The following is a 17,014-nucleotide window of genomic DNA, read 5'->3' on the forward strand; positions in this document are numbered from 1 at the left end:
AGTAATAAGATTCCTGCTTGCCTCAACTCCCTTCTTTGCCTGAAGCTGGGCAAGAAGTAGAGCTGACAGTCTTCAGATCTACTAGAATCTGTCAGCTTCATTTGCATATCAAATCAAACACTGATTTTTCAGTAAAGGAGAAATGCACTGGACATTTAAAGAAAAGTCCAGCAATAACTTAACTATTCGAATGCACATGTAGCTCTTGTAAAGGGAATTTGTCAGTATGATTTCACCCCTCCAAGTGTGCTAGATGTAGGTGCCACCTCTGAAACTCACCTTTGGAGAGAACAGGTGTCTCCTGCAGCACCCACACAGAATAAACGGAGAACTGGATGCACAAATGTGGCCACTCACATCTACAGCACTCAGAAAACCGTAGCCCGCAATTCTGCATGGATGTCAATGGCTCAGAAATATCAAGAGTCAAAAATATAGAAATACAAAAAAAAGAGGCATTGAACTTTCCTTCTTTTTATTATCACCATAAACCTCTTTCTGCAATTATTTTTTGGACATTAGCAGCAAATTTCTGGAACAACCCGCTTTCAGAGTAAAATGTCATGCAATACATCAAGAGCCGTTTTTTTTCTTCAGGATGATGTTCAAAGCATACATGAAAGAGGACCAATAAAAAGGAAAGAAATCGTAATAGATGTAGCATTGCATCCAATGAGGTATTTACATAAAAAGACTCAAAAATCGAGCTGGATACAATTATCATAAAATCATGTTACAGCAGCGGTTCACAAATGGTCTAAACAATTTTATACAAGGACTCCCGACACAATAAATATAATTTACCTCAAAAAATATTCATTTCTGTAAAAAGAAAACAAGGAATCTTCGTTACATGGGCAACCAGAGATATTAATAGGTCTGCTGCAATTAAAATAGGGTGGGTTATAGGGGGCATTAAATTCAAATTATAATTTAATATGGTCCAGCTTGGCATACACAAAGTATATCTCCGTGGATCTTTAGTTAAAATGTTCAAATAAAATAAATTAAGAAGTAGGTTCCCATGGTAAGTTTTACATTAAAACAACGTTTTTTTTAAATTTTAAATTCCCATCTTGAATAAAAAAAGAAAAATTGGATTTTTTTCAATGTCCAATATTTCAATGCTGCTGGTCTTGTACAAAGAAGCTTTGCTCAACGTAAACTTTGTTCCAAAAAAAAGGTAGAGGCATGTTCATGGACGGTATAGGGCTCCATCTGTGGCAGTGTGCTTTCACCCTTAAAATTCCTGGTGTGCCTTTTTATGAGAGGCTTTTCCCTGAGTCATGTATTTAGTGGAAAGGCTTCCTAAGGAGAGGGAAGAAGAAGAAAAAAAAAGAAAAGTAAGATACATTTGGCGTGTGATCCAGGAATGCTTTCCCAGAACAAACGCGGAACGTAGTATAAACTGCACTAAAAAAGATCTATATAGGGGCTGCAAGAACGGCTGCAGTGGTCTGGACCTACCATGGTTAAGCAGGCACATACTTTAGCGGCACTTCATGCTATTGACAGAAAAGGTATACCCTATAACTATCCACAGTGTGTTCTATACTGATCCCTAGCATATTCTTTGCCTACCTTCATGTCTCCTCCATTTGTTTTTTTTCTATTATGTTTGCATGTATGATATATAGTTTAATTTTAAATGTGATTTTCTAAAACAAATATTCTGTGTATACTTTTTTCCCCCTTTTTTGCTACTCCGCATAGCTTTTAGTTCTGATAAGTGCTGTGTAGTCCGAGGAAAGCTGAACTAATAAGAGAAAGTGGCTGACCACTAACAACTGATGACCTAGTCAGTGAACAGGTCAATATGAGATTAGTGGGGTCTAAGTGTTGAATGTGTTTTTATGGCGCTTACTGTGCTGTAAAACCAGCATGTTATTTTTAGGATTACCACATTTGTACGTTTTATTTCAGGTTTTAAAACATACATTTGCTTTGCCACAATTAAAAAGGGGTATTTATGAGTTTAGAAGTCATTCCCTACCCATGGAACAGGAGATAACTTACTGATTGGTGAGACCCCCACTGATCCAGAGAACTGGAGCTAGAAAGAGCCCCATGTGAATGAAGCAGAAGTTGGTCATGTGCGCTGCAGCTCCATTCATTCTTAATGGGAGCATCAGAGATAGCAGCGAGCTGCGTCCTGTTGGTCTTTCACTGCCGCTCCATTAATTCTAAAGGTACTGTCACACTAGACGATATCGCTAGCGATCCGTGACGTTGCAGTGTCCTGGCTAGCGATATCGTCCAGTGTGACAGGCAGCAGCGATCAGGCCCCTGCTGTGCCATCGTTGGTCGGAGAAGAAAGTCCAGAACTTTGTTTCATCGCTGGATCTCCCGCTGACATCGCTGAATCGGCGTGTGTGACGCCGATTCAGCGATGTCTTCGCTGGTAACAAGGGTAAACATTGGGTTACTAAGCGCAGGGCCGCGCTTAGTAACCCGATGTTTACCCTGGTTACCATTGTTAAAGTAAAAAAAACAACCACTACATACTTGCCTACCGCTGTCTGTCCCCGGCGCTCTGTTTCTCTGCTCTGGCTGTGAGCACAGCGGCCGGAAAGCAGAGCGGTGACGTCACCGCTCTGCTTTCCGGCTGCCCGGCGCTCACAGCCAGTACAGAGAAGCACAGTGTCGGGGACAGACAGCGGGAGGTAAGTATGTAGTGGTTGTTTTTTTTTTTACTTTAACGATGGTAACCAGGGTAAACATCGGGTTACTAAGCGCGGCCCTGCGCTTAGTAACCCGATGTTTACCCTGGTTACCGGCATCGTTGGTCGCTGGAGAGCTGTCTGTGTGACAGCTCTCCAGCGACCAAATAGCGACGCTGCAGCGATCCGGATCGTTGTCGGTATCGCTGCAGCGTCGCTTAGTGTGACGGTACCTTTATGGGAGTGTCAGACTTCCACTCCAGTCTCAAGATCAGAGGGCAAGTGGGTCACGGTGGTTAGACCCCCAGCTACTGGGAGGTCATGCCCCATCTTGTTAGACAGGGGATAACTTCTAAACTTGAGAATACCTCTATTTAATACATAATTAGCATAGCAGTTCTAAATCCATTTACCTGACTGAGGGCTGAAAGACATCTTCGGCTTCCTTTTTTCATCATGTAATGGTACTACCTGAAATTATGCAAAAACCAATGTCAGAATTCACAACTAGTTTTCAATTTCAGCTTTGCAGTCACAATTGTATGTTTAGATAGCACACTACCCCAATTTCAATAAATTATGGGACAGTGTTGTACAGATGTGTCCTTCTAAAAACAGATCCACACTGACATTCTGCATCTACATAGCCTAGTCTTGCTGAGTGGAAACAAATACTTATACTGAAGTCCATACACCTTGTGTTTCGACTTGCCTATACAATATAAAGGTCTATGTGTAACATAAGACACTTGCAGGACCTGAGAGATTTTAGAACCCCCCCCCCTCCCCCCTAAAAACAAACAAACAAAAAATAAAAACACGCCCTGAAGAATGTAGCATTGTCACATTAAGTCATGATGAAGTCAAGTCACTTAGGTCTACTATGTACACACGCATGACCAAGAGCATGTCCCACTTTTCGATAAAATACTAAAAATCCATACTAATCTTCAGCATTGTGCAGGGTCTTGTAAGCCAGAATCAAAGCAGTCGCCTTCCCACTTCTAGACAAGCAACCTCTACAGATTCCTTTAGCTTTTACAATAAAGTTTACTCTAGTTTTTAAACCTCTGGAACCCCACTGAGCCCGAGAATAAGGGTATGTGTCCACGTTCAGGATTACATCCGGATTAGCTGCAGACTGGATGCTGCGTACAGCCGCAGTGTTCAACCTGCAGCGTCCAGATGTTACAGCTTAGTGGAGGGGATTTTACGAAATACCGTCGCCACTATGCGTGCGAACATGCACCCGGCAGCCCTGAGTTAACGGACATGCGGCGCATCTTTTTAGAATGCAGCATGTCTACTTTGCGGCGATGCTTCGTCGCCGCAAGGTAAATCACAGGGCCCTATGTATGGGGTGCGGAGATTCTGGATGTGTGCAATGAACATCTCCAGAAACACCGTGCGTACAGAAGAGGGCGGCGCTTTGGGCAGAGCAGGGTTCCCGCTCTGTCCAAAGTGCAGTCATTACGGAATGTATACATGTACCCTATGGGTATGTGCACACGCTGCAGATCTGCAGCGGATTGGCCGCTGCGGATTCTCAGCAGATTTCCATGAGTTAAACCTATCGAAAACAAAATCTGCAGTGCACATGCTGCGGAAAATATCGTGCGGAAAGCAGCGTTTTTTTATTCCGCAGCATGTCAAGTCTTTGTGCGGATTCCGCAGTGGTTTACACCTGCTCCTCAATAGGAATCCGCAGGTGTAAAACCACAGGTGGAATCTGTACAAAAACCGCGGTAATTCCGCAGTAAATCCAAAGTGTGGATTTCTTGCTGATTTACCAAAATCAGTGAGGAAAAATACGCAAAACATTCCGCAACGTGTGCACATAACCTTAAGGTACCACATCACTGCACCTGCTTTATACTGCACAGTGGGGCCATCACAGTACAGTCCCATTCAATTGACCATGGCTGACTCAATCACAATTGTGGCAGATTAGTTTTTAGGATTTGTTGTAGAAAGAGGGGGGTATTTAGTTAGACCAAAAATTTGAAACTGACTTACCGGGATAAACCTTCCCTGGGATTTCAGTGGACTGGACGCTGATGGAGATCCAAATGACGCATCAGCGTTTGGGCTACCTACCATTGAAAAAAATAGATGCGTAATCATCGTACAGTGGTGAGTTCAGTTTATACAAGTCACACTGCCAAAATCTATATATTTTAGAATTCTATATAATTCACTCAGGTACTTAAGCTTTGCTAGAAGCCCTTGCATACCAAATACAGGCAAGGGCTGCTCACCTGCTCCTCCTTTGTAATGAGGACACTCTTTCTTGATGTGACCTTCTCTTCCACATATAAAGCAGCGCTTCTCCCTCACTTCTTCCTGTCGTCTCCACTTTTCACTAGGATATTTGGGTGTTCTGTCTCTGCAGGCTTCAACCGTGCTTCTGGCTCCCTGATGAGGCTTATTGGGTACGGTGTTCTGCTTTTTATCTATATAGGAGCCATCACCACCTTCCATGTTCATTTCGTTATCTTCAAGATTTCTTTGTTGTCGCTTGTCTACATATCTTTGGTTTGTAGGCTTTTCATGGTTACGCCTTCTAACTCTGCTAAAGAAGCAATATGGACAATAAAGTCAGTATCCAGCAACTACCTATATTATTGAAGAGATACCACTAAAGGTTTCATCAGTGCAATAAAATACAATAGGATCAAAACATTGCATCTTCCCCATAATGTTTTCAGTAGTTAAAAAAATAAATACGTCAGCTCAGGGCCCAAGAAGATCAAGCTCTTACACAGCCCCTTAGCCTGAAAATTGAGAAAGTTATGGGTACTGGAAAATGGCAACAAGCTAAATTTTGTTTATTTGGTGATGAAAACCCCCACTATGTGTTTGGTATCTGCATAATCATACTGACCTGGAGAATCATTGCCACAACAGGTTTTACCATATACTGCCCATGGCAAATAAAAAATGTACAATTGCACGCTCTTTGAAATTTCAACACATGCATTTTTTCCCTACTTCCCAGAGGATCACATGATAAAATTAATGCTGTCATTCAAAAGCAATTCATCCCACAATAAAAAATAAAATCCTCATATGGCTATGTGGATGGAAAAATAAGAGTTATGAAGAAAAAAAAAAGTTGACAGCTGCGTGAAGGGGTAGAAAGGTGTCTAATATTAGATATAGGAAAGATTAATATCTTGGTACAGTGTTAGCCAGTGGATAGAAAAATATTTAGAATTGAGAGTCCTCAGTGGTTGATACCATCTTTTCAGTTAGCCATTAAAAGGTAAATTGCAAGCTTTCGAGACTACACAGGTCTCTTAAGGCATAGACTAAAAGAAATTCTGAAGAATCACATTTAGTATTGCGAAAGAAACAAACATTAGGTCTATAGGAAAATTGTTAAAAAAAAAAGGTTTTGCAAATTTTGTTGTAAAATGAGAAATTACTGGTCAACTTTTAACCCTTATAGCTTCCTAACAAAATAAAAATATTACAAAAATTGTGCCGATTGTAAAGTAGACATGTGGGAAATGTTTATTAACCATTTTGTGCTATATGAGTGATTTAAGGCGTACAAATTAAAAGTTTGAAGATTGCGAAATGTTTGCCTAACTTCTGTTTTCACAAATAAATGCAAGTCAAATCAAAGAAAATTTTACCACCATCGTGAAGTACAATATGTAACAAGAAAGTCTCAGCATCGGTGGGATCCGTTGGAGTTCCAGAGTTGGGACCTCAAAGTGACAGTGGTATGAATTGTAAAGATTGGCTTGGTCAGGAAGGTGAAAACAGGCTTTAGGGTGAAGGGGTTAAAAAGGTTGATAATATTTTATATAATGTTTGTATTCCTTCAATAATATGCTGTTCCTTACTTTCTCCTCAGTGGGCAGTCTTTCATGAAGTGTCCAATTTTGCCACAAATGCGGCAACATCTGTCATTTGGAGCAACTTCTCCTTCAGTCAAGACATCTGGATCAAAGAAGTATTCCTACAATAAAATTAGGAAAAAATATAAAACACCATCATGATAGATATGCAAGTCACCCTGATCTTGCAGGTACGGCAACTAAACAGGACATCAGTAGCAAGGGTGTAGCTGATAGAGCGTTCCTAGCGGTTTGACACGGCTTTACCAACAGCAATAATGGGGTGAAAGTTGTTTGACAGAAGGAGGGGGTGACTTTAGGCAGGGTCTGAAGAGATGTATCAGCATTATGTTGATATGGATAACACTGCAATACAGAAAAACTGCACTGTGTCTATAAAGCACTGTAAAATTAATGGTGCTATAAAATAAAGATTTACAGCAAATCAAGGTTTTGACATTCAAGGACACTAAAAAAACAAAAAAAAAAAGTGTAAACAAATACAGAAAAAATAAAAAAAGCATAAAATTTTGCAAATAGCATGTTGCTAGATACTGCCAACCCCTGCTTGATATGCAATTGTAGCTGTTGTCTGCAGGTGATCCATGACTTAATCTTGACGCGCATCAAAGTGTACACTTCACAAAATCAAAAAAGTCAGATTTCAAATCCAAACACCAGAGACATATCTATATCTTTAACCCCTTCCCGACCCATGACGCCACGTAGGCGTCATGAAAGTCGGTGCCATTCCGACCCATGACGCCTATGCGGCGTCATGGAAAGATCGCGTCCCTGCAGATCGGGTGAAAGGGTTAACTCCCATTTCACCCGATCTGCAGGGACAGGGGGAGTGGTAGTTTAGCCCAGGGGGGGTGGCTTCACCCCCTCGTGGCTACGATCGCTCTGATTGGCTGTTGAAAGTGAAACTGCCAATCAGAGCGATTTGTAATATTTCACCCATTATAACGGGTGAAATATTACAATCCAGCCATGGCCGATGCTGAAATATCATCGGCCATGGCTGGAAATACTAGTGTGCCCCCACCCCACCCCTCCGATCGCCCCCCCACCCCCCCGATCTGGCCGGTACACTGCTCCGGCTCCCCTCCGTCCTGTGCTCCGCTCCCCCCCGTGCTCGTGTCCGCTCCCCCCGTGCTCCAATCACCCCCCCGTGCTCCAATCACCCCCCCTGCACTCCGATCCACCCCCCCCCGTGCTCCGTTCCACCCCCCCGTGCTCCGTTCCAGCCCCCCCGTGCTCCGTTCCACGCCCCCCGCGCTCCGTTCCACCCCTCCCGCGCTCCGATTCCCCCCCCCGTGCTCCGATCCCCCCCCCCGTGGTCCCCCCCCACCCTATCATACTTACCGATCCAGCCGTGGTCCCGTCCGTCTTCTCCCGGGCGCCGCCATCTTCCAAAATGGCGGGCGCATGCGCAGTGCGCCCGCCGAATCTGCCGGCCGGCAGATTCGTTCCAAAGTGCATTTTGATCACTGAGATATAATCTATCTCAGTGATCAAAATAAAAAAAATAATAAATGACCCCCCCCCCTTTGTCACCCCCATAGGTAGGGACAATAAAAAAAATAAAGAAATTTTTTTTTTTCCACTAATGTTAGAATAGGGTTAGGGTTAGGGGTAGGGGTAGGGGTAGGGTTAGGGTTAGGGGTAGGGCTAGGGTTAGGGGTAGGGTTAGGGGTAGGGGTAGGGTTAGGGCTAGGGTTAGGGGTAGGGTTAGGGGTAGGGTTAGGGCTAGGGTTAGGGTTAGGAATGTGCACACGTATTCTGGTCCTCTGCGGATTTTTCCGCTGCGGATTTGATAAATCCGCAGTGCTAAACCGCTGCGGATTTACCGCGTTTTTTTCTGCGCATTTCACTGCGGTTTTACAATTGCGATTTTCTATTGGAGCAGTTGTAAAACCGCTGCGGAATCCGCACAAAGAAGTGACATGCTGCGGAATGTAAACCGCTGCGTTTCCGTGCAGTTTTTCCGCAGCATGTGCACAGCGATTTTTGTTTCCCATAGGTTTACATTGAAATGTACACTCATGGGAAACTGCTGCGGATCCGCAGCGTTTTCCGCAGCGTGTGCACATACCTTTAGAATTAGGCTATGTGCACACGGTGCGGATTTGGCTGCGGATTCGCAGCAGTGTTCCATCAGGTTTACAGTACCATGTAAACATATGAAAAACCAAATCCGCTGTGCCCATGGTGCGGAAAATACCGCGCGGAAACGCTGCATTGTATTTTCCGCAGCATGTCAATTCTTTGTGCGGATTCCGCAGCGTTTTACACCTGTTCCTCAATAGGAATCCGCAGGTGAAATCCGCACAAAAAACACTGGAAATCCGCGGAAAATCCGCAGGTAAAACACAGTGCCTTTTACCCGCAGATTTTTCAAAAATGGTGCGGAAATATCTCACACGAATCCGCAACGTGGGCACATAGCCTTAGGGTTAGGGTTGGAATTAGGGTTGTGGTTAGGGTTAGGGGTGTGTTGGGGTTAGTGTTGTGGTTAGGGGTGTGTTGGGGTTAGGGTTGTGATTAGGGTTATGGCTACAGTTGGGATTAGGGTTAGGGGTGTGGGGGGGTTAGTGTTGGAGTTAGAATTGAGGGGTTTCCACTGTTTAGGCACATCAGGGGTCTCCAAACGCAACATGGCGCCACCATTGATTCCAGCCAATCTCGTATTCAAAAAGTCAAATGGTGCTCCCTCACTTCCGAGCCCTGACGTGTACCCAAACAGTGGTTTACCCCCACATATGGGGTACCAGCATACTCAGGACAAACTGCGCAACAATTACTGGGGTCCAATTTCTCCTGTTACCCTTGTGAATCTAAAAAAATGCTTGCTAAAACATAATTTTTGAGGAAAGAAAAATGATTTTTTATTTTCACGGCTCTGCGTTGTAAACGTCTGTGAAGCACTTGGGGGTTCAAAGTGCTCACCACATATCTAGATAAGTTCCTTGGGGGGTCTAGTTTCTAAAATGGGGTCACTTGTGGGGGGTTTCTACTGTTTAGGCACACCAGGGGCTCTGCAAACGCAACGTGACACCCGCAGACCATTCCATCAAAGTCTGCATTTCAAAAGTCACTACTTCCCTTCTGAGCCCCGACGTGTGCCCAAACAGTGGTTTACCCCCACATATGGGGTATCAGCGTACTCAGGAGAAACTGGACAACAACTTTTGGGGTCCAATTTCTCCTGTAACCCTTGGGAAAATAAAAAATTCTGGGCTAAATAATTATTTTTGAGGAAAGAAAACGTATTTATTATTTTCACGGCTCTGCATTATAAACTTCTATGAAGCACTTGGGGGTTCAAAGTGCTCACCACACATCTAGATAAGTTCCTTTGGGGGTCTAGTTTCCAAAATGGGGTCACTTGTGGGGGGTTTCTACTGTTAAGCCACATCAGGGGCTCTGCAAATGCAACGTGACGCCCACAGAGCATTCCATCAAAGTCTGCATTTCAAAACGTCACTACTTCACTTCCGAGCCCCGGCATGTGCCCAAACAGTGATTTACCCCCACATATGGGGTATCAGCGTACTCCGGAGAAACTGGACAACAACTTTTGGGGTCAAATTTCTCCTGTTACCCTTGGGAAAATAAAAAATTGCAGGCTAAAAGATCATTTTTGAGAAAATAATTTTTTTTTTTATTTTCATGGCTCTGCGTTATAAACTTCTGTGAAGCACTTGGGGGTTCAAAGTCCTCACCACACATCTAGATTAGTTCCTTTGGGGGTCTAGTTTCTAAAATGGTGTCATTTCTGGGGGATCTCCAATGTTTAGGCACACAGGGGCTCTCCAAACGTGACATGTGTCCGCTAATGATTGGAGCTAATTTTCCATTTAAAAAGCCAAATGGCGTGCCATCCCTTCCGAGCCCTGCCGTGCGCCCAAACAGTGGTTTACCCCCACATATGGGGTATCAGCGTACTCAGGACAAACTGGACAACAATATTTGGGGTCCAATTTCTCCTATTATCCTTGGCAAAATAGGAAATTCCAGGCTAAAAAATCATTTTTGAGGAAAGAAAAATTATTTTTTATTTTCATGGCTCTGCGTTATAAACTTCTGTGAAGCACCTGGGGGTTTAAAGTGCTCAATATGCATCTAGATAAGTTCCTTGGGGGGTCTAGTTTCCAAAATGGGGTCACTTGTGGGGGAGCTCCAATGTTTAGGCACACAGGGGCTCTCCAAACGCGACATGGTGTCCGCTAACAATTGGAGCTAATTTTCCATTCAAAAAGTCAAATGGCGCGACTTCTCTTCCGAGCCCTGCCGAGTGCCCAAACAGTGGTTTACCCCCACATATGAGGTATCGGCGTACTCGGGAGAAATTGCCCAACAAATTTTATGATCCATTTTATCCTACTGCCCATGTGAAAATGAAAAAATTGAGGCGAAAAGAATTTTTTTGTGAAAAAAAATTACTTTTTCATTTTTACAGATCAATTTGTGAAGCACCTGAGGGTTTAAAGTGCTCACTAGGCATCCAAATTAGTTCCTTGGGGGGTCTAGTTTCCAAAATGGGGTCACTTGTGGGGGAGCGCCAATGTTTAGGCACACAGGAGCTATCCAAACGCGACATGGTGTCCGCTAACGATGGAAATAATTTTTCATTCAAAAAGTCAAATGGCGCTCCTTCCCTTCCGAGCCTTACCATGTGCCCAAACAGTGGTTTACCTCCACATGTGAGGTATTGGTGTACTCAGGAGAAATTGCCCAACACATTTTAGGATCCATTTTATCCTGTTGCCCATGTGAAAATGAAAAAATTGAGGCTAAAAGAATTTTTTTGCGAAAAAAAAGTACTTTTTCATTTTTACGGATCAATTTGTGAAGCACCTGGAGGTTCAAAGTGCTCACTATGCATCTAGATAAGTTCCTTGGGGCGTCTAGTTTCCAAAATGGGGTCACTTGTGGGGGAGCTCCAATTTTTAGGCACACGGGGGCTCTCCAAACGTGACATGGTGTCCGCTAAAGAGTGGAGCCAATTTTTGATTCAAAAAGTCAAATGGCGCTCCTTCCCTTCCAAGCCCTGCCGTGCGCCAAAACAGTGGTTTACCCCCACATATGAGGTATCAGCGTACTCAGGACAAATTGGACAACAACTTTCGTGGTTCAGTTTCTCCTTTTACCATTGGGAAAATAAAAAAATTGTTGCTAAAAGATAATTTTTGTGACTAAAAAGTTAAATGTTCATTTTTTCCTTCCATGTTGCTTCTGCTTCTGTGAAGCACCTGAAGGGTTAATAAACTTCTGGAATGTGGTTTTGAGTACCTTGAGGGGTGCAGTTTTTAGAATGGTGTCACTTTTGGGTATTTTCAGCCATATAGACCCCTCAAACTGACTTCAAATGTGAGGTGGTCCCTAAAAAAATGGTTTTGTAAATTTCGTTGTAAAAATGACAAATCGCTGGTCGAATTTTAACCCTTATAACTTCCTAACAAAAAAAAATTTTGTTTCCAAAATTGTGCTGATGTAAAGTAAACATGTGGGAAATGTTATTTATTAACTATTTTGTGTCACATATCTCTCTGGTTTAACAGAATAAAAATTCAAAATGTGAAAATTGCGAAATTTTCAAAATTTTCGCCAAATTTCCGTGTTTATCACAAATAAATGCAGAATTTATTGACCTAAATTTACCACTAACATGAAGCCCAATATGTCACGAAAAAACAATCTCAGAACCGCTAGGATCCGTTGAAGCGTTCCTGAGTTATTACCTCATAAAGGGACACTGGTCAGAATTGCAAAAAACGGCAAGGTCTTTAAGGTCAAAATAGGCTGGGTCTTGAAGGGGTTAATAAAGTGCGTACAGTACATTTGAGTCTGGCTGTGTACCTACGATCAGGAATAGCAGTGTTTTGGGTGCAGTGCATAAGCGTTGCGTTCTGCATTAGAAGACAGCGGATGGGATGTATAGAAACCCTATGCGTAAACTTGCCCGCGGTGCGGATTTACAAGACACTGTCATTTTCTGTAGCGGAGACAATAGTCTCCGCTGCGGATTTTGACCACTTGAATGTCATTACACGTCAGTGAAAGCCGCTAAATCACCAGAGATCGGTGATGGGCACAATAGGCAGGCACTTGGCAATTACCTGCCTACAAGTTCTTATGCCCATAGTAAAAAGATATGTTATAGGGGTTATCCAGAACTATTTATATGACGCTACAACTATGGATTACCATTTTGGATGGATATTCCTTGGGGATTCCCTTTATTGGAGTGCCAAACACACGTCTCCCATTGATAAAAGCCTTCATTATAAAATTTGTCACTGATGGGTAAAAAATAAAATAAAATTAACTTTATCATCAATAGATCACAATACAGTAACATGCTGACATTTTAAAGAACTTACTCTTCCTGGATAATCCAGCTCCAAGGTTGTGAGTCAAGTCAAATGGATCTATTTTTATAAATGAAAACAAATTACATAGATCAGTATGTTGCATTAAAAATAGAAGATGTGACTGATTAACCATCAGTGAACAGTTATGTCACACAGCTTTTTTAATGTAATGTTTTCATGAAAATTCAGTGTATAAAAATTAAAAGGAAGATGCAGAAGTTTTTATATTTAGGATTGCTCAAATCGCTTTGATTATTTTGTAATACTACTAAGGATGTTGCCTTATGGCATAGTGCATAACATTAAATAGCAATGTGAAACACATGTACCTTCTATGACAATATACTTGGATGTCCACTGCTTTTTAAAGGTTGTTAGCAAGCTTTTTTTTCTGATTGAGATGACATGTTCTTTAAAATCAAAGTCTTCAGTGTAAAAGCGCAGGAGGCCCAGCCATAGTTCGCCAACGGATTCCTTATTTTTCCCATATTCTGGCCAGTACTCTGCCTAAAATTCAAATGTTTGTTTTAAGTTTTTACTATCCAGCACAATTTTAAAAATCTAACAGTCATTTGTAAGGTTACCAAGGGCAGCAAAGTGTAGATGAGAAGTAGGGATGAACATCCCCAGATTGAGGGTATGTGTACACGTTTAGGATTTCTTGCAGATAATTCCCGACAAAAACGGACATTTCTGCCAGAAATCCGCATGAGTTTACGCGTTTTGTGTGCGTTTTTTTCCCAATGCATTAAATAGCGGGAAAACGCTAAAAATCCGCAAAATTAGTGTACATGCTGCTTTTTTTTACTGCGATGCGTTTTTTTTCATGGAAAAAAGCACATCCTGTGCACAAAAATTGTAGAATGCATTCTAAATGATAAAAACGCATACATATGCATCCTATCGTGGAAAAAATGCAAAAAAAACGCAAAAAATCCTGAGCGTGTGCACATAGCCTCACTGATCGCTCAATGCAAGCAGCTTCTGCAGGAGTTTGCGCATATAGTGTACTGACCCCACTCAGTTTCTATCGAGCCTGTACATAACCAAGCACAGCTCCTACATGAGCATCCCTGTCCAGAGTGTTTTTTTGAGCCATTTGGGCAGGGCGATGATGGAGATTAGTGCTCAGAAATCACATCAATAGTAAATAGTGCTCAGAAATCACATGCAGCATCAATAGTAAAAATAGGGATTTTGGTGTACTCACCGTAAAATCCTTTTCTCCGAGCCATTCATTGGGGGACACAGACCGTGGGTGTATGCTGCTAACACTAGGAGGCTGACACCAAGTGATACAAAGAAAGTTAGCTTTGACCCTGCATTATACACCCTCCTGCTGGCTCTCAGCTAACCAGTTCGGTGCAAAAGCAGTAGGAGATCAATAACATATAGCATGTCATTATATATGAGAGTATAGCATATCAGGTTATGAAACAAGCATAAGCCAACACCAGGGTGGGAGCTGTGCCCCCAATGAATAGCTCGGAGAAAAGGATTTTACTGTGAGTACACAAAAATCCCCATTTCTCCTTCGTCTCATTGGGGGACACAGACTGTGGGACGCCCTAAAGCAGTCCCTGGGTGGGGACAACATCAGATCAGGCCCTGTGTAATCGCTACTTACAAGTGCGCCACCACGGCCTGCAGAGTCCGCCTGCCCAGACTCCCATCTGTGGAAGTGTGGGAATTATAGTGCTTCAAGAATGCATGCGGACTGGACGAATCCGCAAACTTGCAGGCGTGCCTTGACGCCTGGTGCCTAGAACCCACGAGAGACAGGGAGATAGGCTGACATCTAACATGGAAGGACTCCAGGATGGTGAAAGGAATCCACCAGGCTAACATGGCCGGTGAAACGGCTAACCCTTCCTGTAAATGTCAGAAAGTCCAAGATAAAGTGTCCAACCTTCGGAAGGACGCGGTCCTTGAGATGTACCTACTCAGAGCACTCACTTCGACCAGATTATGGGGAACTCATCTTTCGGCACCAGTCCACAAGATGGAATGGAGGGAAGAACTGTGCCCTCATAACAGTGGTAATACAATACCACCTTGGTAACAAGGGACGGTGATGGCCTGAGGACAACCTTGCCTTGAAGGAAATAAGGGAAAAAAGTCTGAAAGAACCAAGCAGCTAGCTCTTAAGACTCGTCAGGATGAGGATATCGCAGAGGAAAAAAGGGGGACCTACCCTGATAGTAATGTTTGTCCGGATCAAAAAGGAGTCTACTATAATACTCCTTGGACTATTAAGGTCTCAATGATCTAATGGTGTGCGATCGTTCTTCCCTATGTATGAAGACTCCCTGCGAGAAAGTCCCTACTTGCAGTTTTGTTGCAGAAAGGTGGAAAGCTACCAGCTCCGCAAGCAAAAAACTGACGTGTCAGTGCGGATTTCTGAGGATCACTGGGGCCCTTTCTGCTTCCAAAAGGCTTTTGGAAGTAGTGGAAGGGGAGTTATGGAAACTGGTACCACGGAAGAACCAGAGCATGCAGTGCGATGACTCTTGGATCTCAAGGTCCAACCACGAACTCAAGTACATTGGCGATCAGTCTGGACACCATCCGATCTACAACTGGAAAGCTCCAGTGAAGGCAGGTCTGATAGAAGACCTCCAGGTGAGGTTACCACTCACTTGAGGAGAGACCCTGATGGCTGAATATGTTCGCCACCCAGAGTTCTACTCCTGGGACATGTACTGCTGAGATCACCGAATGATAGATCTCGGCCCATCAGAGAATGTGAGGTACCTCGGCCATGGCGCCTGACCGTGGGTACCTGCTAGATGACTGAAGTATGGCATACCCGTGGCATTGTCCAATTGAATTCGGATGGGTTGACCCGCCAGAAGGCAGTGGACCTGCTGTAGGACTACCATTCGGATCTCCAGAGCAATGATCAGGAGAAGACTGGCATTGGTAGCAACTAAACCATGGAACCGGGAGAAAGGCCCTGGATGAAGAAGGAGCTCAGAGACCATCGTCTGAAAGTCTGTTTGACTTGCTGAAAATGAGCGGAGCGAAGGAAACTGCTTCCATTGTCGTCACCATTTTTCCTCAGAACCCTCCCCAGCAAATCGAATGAAATGAGGGGGTGAATGATCACATGCGCGAGCTCCCTGTTGAAGAGCCATGACCTTCCCTGTCTCGAGGGAGGATTACCATCCTTCTGGAAGTGTGCAGGATCATCCTCAAAAAGGATATTTGCTGGGCTGGAAATGAGGACTTGTCCAAGTTTAGCTGCCAGCCCAAGTGAGAGGGTATCGCAAGTGATATAGACTACTTAGCGTAGTCCTGGAATGGCGGCTAGACAGTCGGCCAAACAGGGCAGGACGACCATGCCTCTAAAGTGCAAGAGGAACATGACAGACGCCATGAGCCTTGCGAACACTCTGGGTGCGGTAGCAAAGCCGAAGGACACAGTCGTGACTTGAAAATGCTGTTCACGAATGGAAAAGCGAAGGAAATTTTTGAAGAGGGTAAGCATCCCCAGTGTCGATGGCGGTCAGAAACGCCACCTTTTTCTGTTGAAGTAATGGCGGAGCGGAGGAACTCCATTCGAAGGAGAACCTTGTCAAAGGTTGTTAGAAGTTTGAGGCCCAGGATTGGTCTTACTTTTCGTTTCCCTTTTTGGAGCCAAGATCCCTTAGATCTAGACTGTTCTGGACAGCCCTTCCACTGCTGGTTGGGACTGTAGGAACGCAAGATCCTTTGTTAGTCTCCCGCTCAAAATATTTTATTGGCCAGTTGTACTGTACTCAGGAAAAGGTTACTGGTGTGAATCAAAGTAGATAAGGTCTCCAGCCAGGAGACCATTTCTCTAGCAATAAATGCAGCGGCTAGGGAGGGTAGAGCGCTGGGCCCAAAGCCGCAAAACGGAACAAACCAGATTTGCTATCTGACAGTCCGTGGTATTTTCAATTGATGACACATCGGGCAGGGATTCTGGTAGGTATACCAAAGGAGATTCTACCCGGTTAATCTGCCAAGTGGCAGAATGCGTGCCTGAATCCAGCAGGTCAGACTCTTGCCATTGCCGCTCTCTTTTGATGGTGCAGAGTTAAAAATTAGGAACCCTCGATCCGCCATCCTCTTAACAGGGAAGTGGAGAGGGATAATCCGC

General features: G+C 43.7%; 1 protein-coding gene across 5 annotated transcripts in view; it reads right to left on the bottom strand.

Moving 5' to 3' along the window:
• Positions 1-458: 458 nt before the first annotated feature.
• Positions 459-17,014, bottom strand: part of TUT7 (terminal uridylyl transferase 7) — a 119,830-nt gene continuing 103,274 nt past the window's right edge. For all 5 annotated transcript variants that reach the window (XM_069761971.1, XM_069761962.1, XM_069761969.1 and 2 more), the window contains 8 exons: positions 13,218-13,395; positions 12,898-12,945; positions 12,722-12,813; positions 6,515-6,630; positions 4,919-5,232; positions 4,677-4,753; positions 3,074-3,131; positions 459-1,308 (listed from right to left, as the gene is read on the bottom strand). In XM_069761971.1, coding sequence (XP_069618072.1) covers positions 1,241-1,308; positions 3,074-3,131; positions 4,677-4,753; positions 4,919-5,232; positions 6,515-6,630; positions 12,722-12,813; positions 12,898-12,945; positions 13,218-13,395 — 951 coding nt within the window. In that variant the 3' untranslated portion in view covers positions 459-1,240. The remainder of the gene's footprint in view (positions 1,309-3,073; positions 3,132-4,676; positions 4,754-4,918; positions 5,233-6,514; positions 6,631-12,721; positions 12,814-12,897; positions 12,946-13,217; positions 13,396-17,014) is intronic.

The sequence above is a fragment of the Ranitomeya imitator genome, chromosome 1 (genome assembly GCF_032444005.1).
Source record: "Ranitomeya imitator isolate aRanImi1 chromosome 1, aRanImi1.pri, whole genome shotgun sequence".
Taxonomy (NCBI): domain Eukaryota; kingdom Metazoa; phylum Chordata; class Amphibia; order Anura; family Dendrobatidae; genus Ranitomeya; species Ranitomeya imitator.